General features: G+C 35.5%; 1 protein-coding gene across 4 annotated transcripts in view; it reads right to left on the bottom strand.

Annotated features, from left to right (window-relative positions):
* Positions 1–13,438, bottom strand: part of PPIG (peptidylprolyl isomerase G) — a 45,827-nt gene that overhangs the window by 29,287 nt on the left and 3,102 nt on the right. For all 4 annotated transcript variants that reach the window (XM_019458926.2, XM_019458943.2, XM_019458934.2 and 1 more), the window contains 3 exons: positions 1,356–1,433; positions 1,190–1,264; positions 514–621 (listed from right to left, as the gene is read on the bottom strand). In XM_019458926.2, coding sequence (XP_019314471.2) covers positions 514–621; positions 1,190–1,264; positions 1,356–1,416 — 244 coding nt within the window. In that variant the 5' untranslated portion in view covers positions 1,417–1,433. The remainder of the gene's footprint in view (positions 1–513; positions 622–1,189; positions 1,265–1,355; positions 1,434–13,438) is intronic.

Raw genomic sequence — 13,438 nt, forward strand, 5'->3', positions numbered from 1 at the left:
AAATGACTTTGAATTAAAAATACTCAAAGGTTCACAGCAAATCATAAAAGATATTAAAGTCAATACTGACAAGATCCCAAATTACTTTCTTTTCTCTATGATACAAGAGTTAAGAATGTGACAAAGTCTCTATTAAGATTTGTGGAAAAAAGAACACTCAGATTCTAGTGATTATGTAGATCTTTGAACAAAAATTAGATTTTTTCCCAAAATGTCTTTAAAAATACAATTTCAGTGTTTTTACAATTTAAAAGTATAGGTAAAAACTATATTATAGTTAAGGATTACTAGTTTTGACAAAACCAAACACACACACTGACAAATTACTACGAGATGAATAGTGTTTTTTAATTCAGAAGCACATTTATGAAATTAATTCATGCATCAAAAGTAAAATCTCCTATGTGCCTCCTTCTTTTTGTCTGTGAGTACTTCTAGAGACTTGTCTAACTTTAAGGTCTATGATACCTAACAAAGTATTATGATTTTCTTTTGTGGGATTCAAAGTCTTACCTTCACTGAAGTCACCACCTTGAACCATAAAATCCTTGACAACTCTGTGAAAGAGACAACTCTTATAATGTAATGGTTTCTGAGTTGATTTCCCTGTCCCCTTTTCACCTACAGAGAAGAAAAATTAGTAAGCCATTTAGTAGGAAAAAAATCAAGCAGGCAGTATTAAAGAAAAATTAATGAGGAAAGCTTTTCCCTGTAAAATATACCTCTCTTGAACTATGTAGATTGTGAATTTTTTTTAAGTTCATTTAAAAATCACCAGTGTTTTTCTGGAGAGTGTAGAAATGTAGAAATCAATCTCAGATAAAAGCCCATTGCAAGTAGTATTTCTAGGGGCACCTAGGTGACTCAGTCAGTTGAGAATTCGACACTTGATTTCAGCTCAGGTCATTACCCCAGGGGGTCATGGGATTGAGCCTTGCATCAAGCTCTGTGCTGAGCATGGAGCCTGCTTAAGATTCTCTCTCTCTTCCTCTCCCTCTCCTTCTGCTCCTCTCCCCCAATTATGTGCTCTCTCACTCACTCTCAACTAAGTAGTATTTCTAAGAATTACTTTCACATCCTGGGCAATGGTACATAATCTGCATGGGGAAATCTAAAATCTGTTAAATAAGAAAATTAAAACCATAGTCAAATGGGACTAGCATCAGGGCAACTGAAAATGTCAACAAACCTGTACAAAGACAACGAAAGTTCTCGCATGTTTTGGGGCACACATCAGAAAATAATTCAAAGACAACTCTTCCAGCTGAAAAAGAAAGAAGCTGGTTTATACTTTACCAATTTAAAATATTAAATATTCATTTATAAATGTTATATAGGAATACTAATTTTCTTACCAGGTTGATTATTAATGGCAATGTCAAAAAAACATCGAGGACGCTGAACCTTTATTCCCATGGCTCCAATACTTCAATCTATGAATAAAATGCAGTTTCAGGCAAACAGACCAAAACAGCAAAAAAAATGTTTTATGAATTTCTGGGGAAAAAATTCTGGAGCATAAACTGGAAATTTAGTTGAACTTATTTTGATATTTACTTCCATGAAAATATAGATTCTTTCTTGGGGGGGGGGGGGGAGTAGATTGCATTTTGTGAAGCAAATAGAAAAGACATAAAAGAAAGGCCTTAGCCATAATATAATAAAACTTTTATTTTAACAACTGAACATACATTGCCACTCAAACAGAAAATTGTATTGTCTGTATGATGAGTGAACTCCACAAGATTAAATAGAGAAAAATCAAGGACAGACTGATCCAACCCTTTTGCTCCTTGGAAACAAAAACAAAAGTTTTGATTACAATGGTGTTTAAAAAAGAAAAACATTCAAATTCCTAAAAAATACCAAAAATAAGTTATCAAGGAAGAAAGTGGGATATTTTAATGATAGAAATATATAGTAGGTTTCCTTCCTGAGTAAAAGCACATTACATATGAGGCTATTTTCTGATCATGAGCAAGAGCCTATAGTGATATACTAGTGTAGACAAAAAATACCAATAGGTGACATACTACTCTGTGTGAATACTTTTATCTATATAGCAGATAGCTATTATTTAACATTCTTTTGCTAAGGCATTTATCTGAAGGACTTAGATGTTTCAATCATGATTCCTGATGGGAAATGACAGGTTAAGGTGAAGAGCAGAAGAAACAAAGGTACTTAGTTTAAACAGCATCCAAAATTATGGACTATAAAAATGACAGTTTCATCGGCTCAGAATAGAGATTGAAATGTATACGCTTTTCTGAAAATTATCCTAAGCTGGTAGCTCTGCAAAAGGTCCAGTGAAGCTGTGAAAAATCTATATCCTCCATCCTAAATAGATTCCTCCTTTTATCAATTTTTAGGTAGCTTCAATGTAGATTGTAAGAAATAATACACAGTGTGTACTTTACCCATTTTCCTCCAATGATAACATTTTAGAAAACTGTTGTATAATAGCACAACTGTAGCGTAAAAGCAGAACAACGTTGATATAATCCTTTATTCCATTCACATTTCCGTTTTACTGGCACTCATCTTTGTGCCTGTTATTTAGCTCTACAAAATTTCATCACATATGTAGGTTTATATATCTACCAACATCCCTTATCAATTTTACGGACCCCAAACACATAAATCGGGGATTAAATTACACAAAAGATAGATTATATTGCATTAAAATTCAACCCAAGTGTTGCATATTCACTTTTGGCATTACTGTATGGGAAAGGGGGAAAATACCATTTTCTCATGACTTCTCAATTTTATTTCTAACAGGTAAAATAGATATTAGAATTTGTTTCACATGAAACAAAGCAAAAAATCTAAACTTTCAATCCTCCAGTAGGCTACACAGACTTCCTGAAAACAATGAAACAACAAAAAAAACTTAGTAATTTTAGGATCTTGCCAAGTTTGTTGCATTAAGTGTTTACTTGTATAGAATTTCAATTCCTGCACACTTGAAATTGAGGGTATGTTGAATCCATAAATCTGAGGAAACTATCTTATCTTAAAAACTACTTAGTACCTGATTATCCTTTATCTTCAAAATAATTTTTGTAGGCCTTCTTCTCTACTTTTGGGGGTAGAGGAAGAGAAGAGAAATATTAATGATTTATTTTCCTCCAAAGAAACTTCTACAGCTACTTGTTTAACCACAATATCCCAGTTGGAGATTTCTATTATTACAAAATGATTACTATGGTATAGATAATACTGCCCCAAATAGCTTATAATTACAGTTAATTTCCTACATACAGTACTGAATTCTTGAAAACAAACTCCCAGTTGGAAAACCAGGCATCATTTATGACAGGTCAGAAAAATCCCTAGTTACTCTTAGCCTTTTATTTTTTAACTTTTTTTTAAATGTTTGAGAGAGAGAGAGAGAGAGAGAGAGAGAGAGAGAGAGAGAGAGTGTGTGTGTGTGTGTGTGTGTGTGTGTGTGTGTGTGTGTGTGTATGTGAGCTGGGGGTTGGGGGCAGAGAAAGGGAGACACAGAATCAGAAGCATGTGGGACCCCAACTCACGAGCTATGAGATCATGCATGACCTGAAGTCTGATGCTTAACCGACTGAGCCACCCAGAAGCCCCACCCTTAACCTTTTAGACACACCTTTGATAATTTTCCAAGTTTCTCAATTCTAGAGCACAATGTAAAAAATCCTATAGCTCTGGGACCTCGAAACTGCAATGAATACCACCACTAATTTATGGAGTTTTATGATCACAAGTGGGAGCTACCAGTATAGTGTTTGTTTTGTTTATTCTGAGGGCTGTTTACATAGGGGAATTCACTTTGGGAAAACATTGAGCTACACTTACATTTTATGTAGCTTTTGGTATGCTATGTTACATTTCAATAAAAAGTTTACTTTATTAGGGGCGCCTGGGTGGCGCAGTCGGTTAAGCGTCCGACTTCAGCCAGGTCACGATCTCGCGGTCCGTGAGTTCGAGCCCCGCGTCAGGCTCTGGGCTGATGGCTCGGAGCCTGGAGCCTGTTTCCGATTCTGTGTCTCCCTCTCTCTCTGCCCCTCCCCCGTTCGTGCTCTGTCTCTCTCTGTCCCAAAAATAAATAAAAAACGTTGAAAAAAAAAAATTAAAAAAAAAAAAGTTTACTTTATTAAAAATAATATATCTGAACAAAACTTTACTTCTTTATCCCCAGTTCTCTCAGAACTCAGTAAATATTATTACTGTCCATCGTCTTTGGTTGCACTTTCCTTCACAGCCCATTATTCAAACTATTAGGAAGTCAGCTTGGCACTGACTGAATTTTAGCTTCAAAAATTATCCTGGAGTACCTGGGGATTGAGCATCGACTCTTGATTTCAGCTCGAGTCATGATCCCAGGATTGTGGAATTGAGACCTGTGTTGGGCTCCGTGCTGAGGCCCTTAAGATTCTCTCTGCCCCTCTCCCCAACTTGCCCTCTAAAAAAAAACCCAAAAAAACCAAAAAACCCCAAAAATCCCACATGCTCCCACCATCTTTACCATTATTATTATTTCTTATCTGGAATGTTGCAATAGCCTCCTAATTGGTTTTCCTTGCTTTTACTTAGTTCTCTATTTTCTATTCTCATTAGAATAACCAAAGTGGAATGATTCTTTAAAAGTACATTTACCACTTCATTCCCCTGCCTAATATTTTCTAACATCTATCACATTTAATAAAAATGTCCTTCCATGGGGGTGCTTGGGTAGCTCAGTGGGTTAACTGTCCAACTCCTGGTTTTGGCTCAGGTCATGATCTCACAGTTTCATGGGTTCAAGCCCTGCATAGGGCACTGCACTGACAATGCAGAGCTTGCTTGGGATTCTCTCTCTACCCCTCCTTCTCTTTGTGCCCCTTCCCAACACGTGCTATGTCCCTCTAAAAATAAACTTAAAAAAAAAAATTCAAAATGTCTTTCCATGCATTTCAAGAACCTAAACTAGCACTGTCCAATAGAAACATGAGTCACATACATAAGTTTTAAATTTGTAGTAGCCACATTAAAAAAAAAACAAAAACAGGTCAAATAATGTATTTTATTCAACTATGTCCAAAATACTACTTCAACATATAATTGACATAAAAATGTTATTAATGAGCTATTTCATTCTTTTTTGGGTAGTGAGTCTTAGAAATCCAGTGCTTATCAATTCAGAAAGTCATGTTTCAAGAACTCAATAACTGCATGTGGCTCATAGCTACTGCTACACTAGACAGCACAGATGTAAATATTTTAGCTAATGACCTCCATGACTTCATCTAACATTCTTCTTCTCCTTAGACACATGTGTTCCAGCTGTTCTTCAAACATCCCAAGGCCTAGCCCTTCATCAGGTCTTTCACACTTGTTGTTTCCTCTGTGTGGGATGCTCTTACCCCAGATCTTCCCCTTGTTCATTCCCTCACTTCACTTAAATCACTGCTCAAGCATCCCCTCCACATGGAAACCATCACTGACCAGTATATTCAAAGGTGCAGCCCTTGTCCTCCAACACTTTATATCCCCTTACTTGTCGTATTTTTCTTCGAAGTATTTACTGCTAATTGATATTTTATTATAAATTCAAGTTTTTATACCTATTCTTCTTACTAGAATATAAGCTCTGTGATGTGATAAACCTTTTTCAATTTTGCTCTCTTAATTCCTACTGCCTCAAACAGTGCTTGGCCATGGCAAGAAATCAGTATTTAATAAATAAATGAATATACATGAAAGGATAGGCATGTGTGAGAATGCTGTCTTGCAACACTGTAACACCCAAAAGGAAACATCCAGAATGTCCCACAATGAGAGAACAGCTAAATAAATTTTGGTATACAACGCTATTAAATATTACTTAGCAGTTTAAAAAGTCTACATACTCTATCCAAAAATCCTGTTACTTAGCTTAAAAGAAAAAGAAAGCAAGTTGCATGTAAGTATTTTGTCTACACCCTCAAATAATACTCTTATTTCTACAGATAAAGAGTTACATATCAACATTGACAGTCCTCTATCAGAGGGGACTAAGAGTAGGAATGGAAGTCAATGGTAGTCCTTAGCTTTACTACTTTTTTTAATGTTTATTTCTGGAGAGACAGAACATGAGCGGGGGAGGTGCAGAGAAAGAGGGAGACACAGAGTCCGAAGCAGGCTCCAGGCTCTGAGCTGTCAGCACAGAGCCCGACGCGGGGCTCGAACTCACAAACCCTGAGATCATGACCTGAGCCGAAGTCGGACGCCCAACCGACTGAGCCACCCAGGCACCCCAGTAGTCTTTAGCTTTAAATGTGAGACTTGAATTTTTGCAGTGAGAATATATTCATGTAGTTTCCCAATTTAAAATAAAAAAATTTTTAAATAAAAAAATATATCTGTATAATAAAATAAAACAGTAGGAAATACACGATAATACTAACAGCCTATCCTTAAATGAAAGGGTCACATATGGTTTTCTCAGCCTCTTCATTTTCCAAGTTTTCTACAATAGAGACCTGTAAAAGAAACTCTTCAAAAGACCACTCAAAGTATTCATGTATTTTTTAAGTGTCTTACTTCCATGATTATTACTGTTGTTTGCATTTAACTCTAGAAGATCTTGGGAAATTACTTTTCTTTTTCACAAAACTGTGTGCCCCTCACCCCATGGAAACTAGGAATGATACATGTGAATATTTATCTAAACGCTGGATATTAAATAATTTCTCAGGTTCGTGAACAATGAAATAAATAATGAAGATAAATAGATTTGACTTCATGAAAAAAATTTATTATTTCTATTTGTCAGAAGAAAATTAAAAAAAATTAAAAAAAGGGGGAGATATTTTCAACAAACATGTTAACTTTTTACTATAGAACAGTGCTTAGGAATGGGGGCACTAGGACAATTCTTCACTGACTACGACCATCCTAACTCACTGCAAGAATATTAATCACCTGTGGCCCTATTTGTATCAGCACACCTGACAACCAAAAAACCTCTCTCACTGTCCTTCTGCCCCCACCTTTGGGAACTAATACCACAGGGTCCACACAGCAAACAATTAAAAGCACAAAAACCACACAAGGAAACATAATTTTAAAAAAGTAAAATTAAAAATATAAACTACACAAATGATTTTGCTAAGCAACTTGGCATTACAGACCAACAACTTTGAATATACTCACATTCATTGTAACCTTTAACACTTTAGTAATCAGTATCTTGGCATCTCTGTGAAGGTAACCATTTTAAATGAAATATTATTGATTTCGGTTTAATAATAATTAAAAACAACCTAATGTCCAGCACAACTGTTGAATAAATTAAGAAATATTCATATGATAGACTATTATACTGCCTATGAAAATGCAATTTTTAAAAATATAACATGGAAAAAATGTTAAATGAAAAAAGATACCAATACTGTATGGTTAAAAGGATTCTAAGTATAAAAAAATTCAGAGCACCTGGCTGGCTCAGTCAGAAGTGCACGCGACTCTTGATCTTGGGGTTGTGAGTTCAAGCCCATGTTTACTAAAAAAAAAAAAACAAAAAAACTAACCCCCCCCCCCAAACTACCTTTTCCCTTAAAAAAAATTCATATGTGGTCATTGAAGTGCTTTTTGCAATGGTAAAATAAAAAACAAACAAGTTGTACGGTAATACAAAATGGGTAGGGGGCGCCTGAGTGGCTCAGTTGGTTAGATGTCCGACTTTGGCTCAGGTCATGATCTCACGGTTTGTGTGTTCCGGCATGTCAGGTGCTCTGCTGTCAGCACACAGCCCACTTGGGATCCTCTATCCTTCTCTCTCTCTGCCCCTCCCACACTCAGGCACACTCCTGCACTCTCTAAAATAAATAAACACTGGGGCGCCTGGGTGGCTCAGTCTGTTAAGCGTCTGACTTTGACTCAGGTCATGCACTCCTGGTTCGTGAGTTTGAGCCTCACATCAGGCTCTGTGCTGACAGCTCAGAGCCTGGAGCCTGCTTCGGATTCTGTGTCTCCCTCTCTCTCTGCCCCTCCCCTGCTCATGCTCTGTCTCTCTCTGTCTCAAAAATAAATAAAAACATTAAAAAATTTTAAATAAATAAACATTAAAAAAAAAGAAATTGGGGGGCATCTGGGTGGCTCAGCGTCCAACTTCAGCCTCGGCTCGGGTCATGATCTCAGGACTCCTGGGTTCAAGCCCCTCGTTGGGCTCTATGCTGACAGCTCAGAGCCTGGAGCCTGCTTCAGAATCTGTGTTTCCCTCTCTCTCAAAAATAAATAAAACATAGAAAAGAAAAAAAATTGGTTAAATAAATGATTCATGAAATGAATCGTATTCATCTAGCCATAGGAAATCTTCTTACAGGTTAAAATAACTTTTTTCACCTACCAGACTAACAAAAATAAACAATATTGACCTTCTCGTACATTGTTGCCAATAGTAAAGGGGTAAATGGATACAATCCTTTGCCAGTTTGACAACATACAATATTACAAGTGCACTGAATACACTCCGACTCAGTAACCCACTTTAGAAATTTATTTTATACATATCCCACACATTTGCAAAATAAAGTTCATATAAAGTTGTTCAAGGCAGCCATTGTTTCAGAAGTTAAGAGGCTGTAAATCTAAATGTCCAGAGAGTAGATTACATAAATCATATTATATCCATACAATGTACAAGGCTATAAAAAAGAATGAGGAAGCAGTTTATGTACTTTTCTCTCCAAGACATTTTGTTGACTTAAAAAAAAAAAAATACAGGGGCGCCTGGGTGGCTCAGTCAGTTGAGTGGCCGACTTCGGCTCAGGTCATGATCTCACGGTCTGTGAGTTCAAGCCCCGCGTCGGGCTCTGTGCTGACAGCTCGGAGCCTGGAGCCTGTTTCGGATTCTGTGTCTCCCTCTCTCTGACCCTCCCCCGTTCACGCTGTCTCTCTCTGTCTCAAAAATAAATAAACGTTAAAAAAAAAAAAAAATACAGAGATATGTTTGGAATGCTTTCTTTGTGTATTTTTCAGAAAAGTAAAAAAATATATATATGTTTGCTTGTCTAATACAGAGGCTATTGGTGGGAGAGGAAATAGGTAGCTGGGGAAGATGGGTAAGATTTTTTTACTGTTCAACCAACCTTCTCTACCTTTCCAATTTTATACCACATGAACGTATGTGGAAAGAGAAAAATTATCAACGACTACTCATGAATGAGAGGATATACATAATGTATCAGGTGAAAAAAGCAAGTTAGTAAAGATCCCAATTTTACACATAACAGATGTACATCAAAAAAAGGAAATGAGGGGCGCCTAGGTGGCTCAGTTGGTTAAGCATCCAACTTTGGCTCAGGTCATGATCTTGCAGTCTGTGAGTTCAAGCTCCACGTCAGGCTCTGTGCTGACAGCTCAGAGCCTGGAGTTGGTATCAGATTCTGTGTCTCCCTCTCTCTCTGTCCCTCCACACTCAGTGCATGCGCACTCTCTTTCTCTCTCTCAAAATAAACATTAAAAAAAATATATATATATATATATATAAAATGTACATATACAATGGAATACTATTCATCCATTTAAAAAAAAAAAAAAGGAAATCTTGCAATTTGCAACAACGTGGATGGACCTAGATACATTAAGCTAAATGAAGTCAGTCAGACAGAGAAAGACAAACACTGTAGGATCTCACTTACATGTAGACTCTAAGGGAAAAAAAGGTAAATTTAAAAATGTATGCATACACACACACCCTGCCCAAACTCATGGAAAAACAAACCAGATTTCTAGTTACCAGAGCTGGGGGAAAGGGGGTGGGGGAACTGAATGAAGATAGAAAGATGCAAACTTCCAGTTGTAATACTGGGGATGTAATGAAAAACATGATGGCTACAGTTAACTTACTGCTATATGGTATATTAGAAAGCTACTAAGAGAACTAACCCTTAAAATTCTCATCACAGGAAAAAAAAAGGTTTTTCTTGCATCTATATCAGATGATAGATGTTAACAAAACTTACTGTGGTAATCATTTTCCAATATATGTAAGTCATATGCTGTACATTTTAAACTTATATACTATGTCAATTACATCCCAACATAACTGAAAGAAGATCAGATTTACACCAAAATATTGACACTGATTATAAATTATGCAGCATTATTTACAAAAGCCAAGACATGAAACAACCTAAGTGTCCACTGATGAATGAATGAAGAAAATGTGTTAATGCGTGTACACGTATCTTTTTTCCTTCAACATTTGTTCCCTGTTATATTTTTAAAAATTGCATTTTCATAGTGTAATAGTCTATCATATGAATATTTCTTAATTTACTCAATAGTTGTGTTGGACATTAGGTTGTCATAATGTACATGTCTGTAAGTGGTTATATATTTAGGTTACACCATATAAGGATACTTTTCATTCTTAGAAATAGATTAAAATTAGTTTTCCTAAACTAACAAATCAAATATGCCTTAAATTCAAGAAAGATGAAAGCCAGCAAACTATTAAAAGCACTACAGATATTGAGTACATAAGTGCTCTTCTGTTATAGCTAATGAAGAACAAATATACCTAATGAGAACAATGATGACAAAAAAGATGGCTAAACACTATATCTCTAATATTACTGAAATCAGATTTTACCTAATCAGAAATATAATACATAGTATTTCCTCTAGAATTATGATTTCCTGGTGTTACTCAATAATACTTAAAATCTAACATGAGACAAACATCTGATTAACTTTTCATTTTTTCAAGAAAAAATAAAGGGAAAACAATGCTGAGAGGTATCAAAAATACAATTCAGGGAAAAATCAAGTCTATGCAATTTTCTTTTTTTTTTTTTTAATTTTTTTTTTTAACGTTTATTTATTTTTGAGACAGAGAGAGACAGAGCATGAATGGGGGAGGGGCAGAGAGAGAGGGAGACACAGAATCGGAAGCAGGCTCCAGGCTCTGAGCCATCAGCCCAGAGCCCAACGCGGGGCTTGAACTCGTGGACCGTGAGATCGTGACCTGAGCTGAAGTCAGACGCTTAACCGACTGAGCCACCCAGGTGCCCCAAAGTCTATGCAATTTTCAATAAAATAATTCATGAATTTCCTAACAGTATATAATGAAAGCTTTCAGAATAGTAGCCTGCTTTGTTGCAAATTTGTTTAACCCAAAAGAGTTGCAGCTATTTCCATAAAATCCAGATACTAATTTTTCTTGAAAAACAAAAACGTGTCCCATTCTTGTACAGCAATAAACATGGTCTGCCTCCAACTATAGCCTATTAGCTGTTACCATTTATTATCTATTTGACGTCTTGAAGTCACTTCACCTGCCTGACTCCTTCAGAAACCTCATCTACTCTTTTCATAATGAAAATACTTTTAAACAATAAAGTTGACAGGCTTACTGAAAAAAAATCAGAACATATAAAAAATGGATAAAATCCTGGCAGCTATAAGTTTTTAAATGTTATGTATATTCTTTTTTCTAAACAGAGGGAATTACAATGTTGTTTTAAATGTTTACCAACAATATCTTAGTTTTGTATATCAATAACATATCATGTAAATATTTTAAAATATTAAATGCTAGGATGTGTAAACTTCTGAAACAAATATAGTTCATAAAAATATCAGAGAAGTTACAAATTCATATGTTAAAAAGTTTAATCTTGTAGTTTCGTACCTAAAACAATTTTGATAGCCATCTTAACATAACATGAAGGATGGGCAAAGGGGCAGGACAAGGACATAAGCAGCTAATCACTAAATATATATGGTAAAGGACATGGTATTTGCAATTAGGCAATAAATAATGCAGTGACTTTATGACATTCAAAAAATGTAAGTTTCATACAGTACAAGGGAGTCAGTAAAATAATAACTCTTCAAAAGGTAGACAGTAAATCTTTTAAAACTATAAGATTAACAGGTCTTTGCCCTTTCTGATTCCCTTGGCTAATTCCTGTGTCCTTACAAGATTCAAATAGCCCAGAGTATCCTTCCTGGGAACTTCACCCTGACTCTCTAAAACTTAAATGATCCTCCTTTGTTGAATCTTATTCTCCTTGTCATAAACTTGTCTGTAAAGTCCTCGAACTCAAAACTCTTGTATCTTCAACACCATGCATAGGGCCTGGCCCAGGACTACATTATCAAATGCAAAGAATATGAGTTAATCAAGACATGAGCAAAACCAGGTTCTGCTTCAAATGTACTGTACCCCCAAATGTACTGCTTCTCACATGGAGTATAGCTAATATCTATCTGTAGTCAGTAAATTCTCCCAGAGCCTACCAGTAACCATCCCCTGAATCTATTCCATACTGAAACAGAACTTATTCCCTCAATCTGCCTAACAGAGCTGCATTTTACTAATAAAATGTTTCTTTTATTTTTTAAAAAACAGAATCCACAAGGAGCATCTTCAGTTCAGAACTAAGAAATAAAGATGGAAAGTTCTTACCTGCTTAAGTTTAATAACACAGGTAACAATTTTCCCACAAGATTTCCACTTCTAAAAGCATATTGCATTAAACTAATTACAAGTATAGCAGATCTCATAGATTACTTTCAAAAAAGGCAATCTGACATTCAGACTAGCCTCTTTACCCTGTGTAGTTCAGAGATCAAAGGAGAAATGAAAATAGATTGCTTCAAAAACATTTTAATACATTTATGAGTACCATAGTGCTAGCAAACTAAGTACAAACAAGTTAATATTCTGAGGCATCAGGAAAGGCACCTGTGATCTTCCATAGTGCCCCCTCCCTTTGTGTCTTTGACAGTCACAAATCACTGTGCTGGTAGAAATATGATAAACAGTGTATAGGCACTTCTGAAATTCTTTAGAAAACATAAAAAGAGAAAAGCTGTAATGTTGCCAAGTTCAGTGTTAAATAGGATATTATATGCTTTCCAAACATACAACCTGAGACCATAAAAATATAGTACAGCTATGTCAGTACCAAACTAAAAAAGCATATACTAACTGGGAAATCTCTGCTAATATTCTTAATGCTGTACCTGCAATTATTTAAGTTCTTACAATGATAAATGTATACCACTGCCTCCAGAAATATATCTACACCATATAACAACAACATGTTAGCCAATCTGGTAATTCCTATACAAATTACAGACTTTAGAAGTTTGAAGGAACCTTACTCTGGTCCAATCTGATTTTATGGATTTGACATGACTAGAGAGCTGAAGTGACTGGCTCAAGGTCATAAGTTGAAAACAGCAAGAGTTTTCTAGTTAAGTACTTTACAGCTTCACTGTAGAAACTAGCTTATTCACAGATATTCCAGATAACAGCTTATTTAATTTTAAATTCTATCTTATGACCATAACGCAATGACGTAATTACAAATAAATCTTAAACTAAAGTTTATATACAATGAATAGTAGCTTAATACATAAAGAGGCTTCATTCATTTTAAAAAAGTCAATGACTTAAGGAATCATGTTTTAAAAATAACAT

This window comes from Panthera pardus, unplaced genomic scaffold (assembly GCF_024362965.1).
Source record: "Panthera pardus isolate Hobbes unplaced genomic scaffold, ASM2436296v1 HiC_scaffold_10, whole genome shotgun sequence".
In the NCBI taxonomy this organism is placed as follows: domain Eukaryota; kingdom Metazoa; phylum Chordata; class Mammalia; order Carnivora; family Felidae; genus Panthera; species Panthera pardus.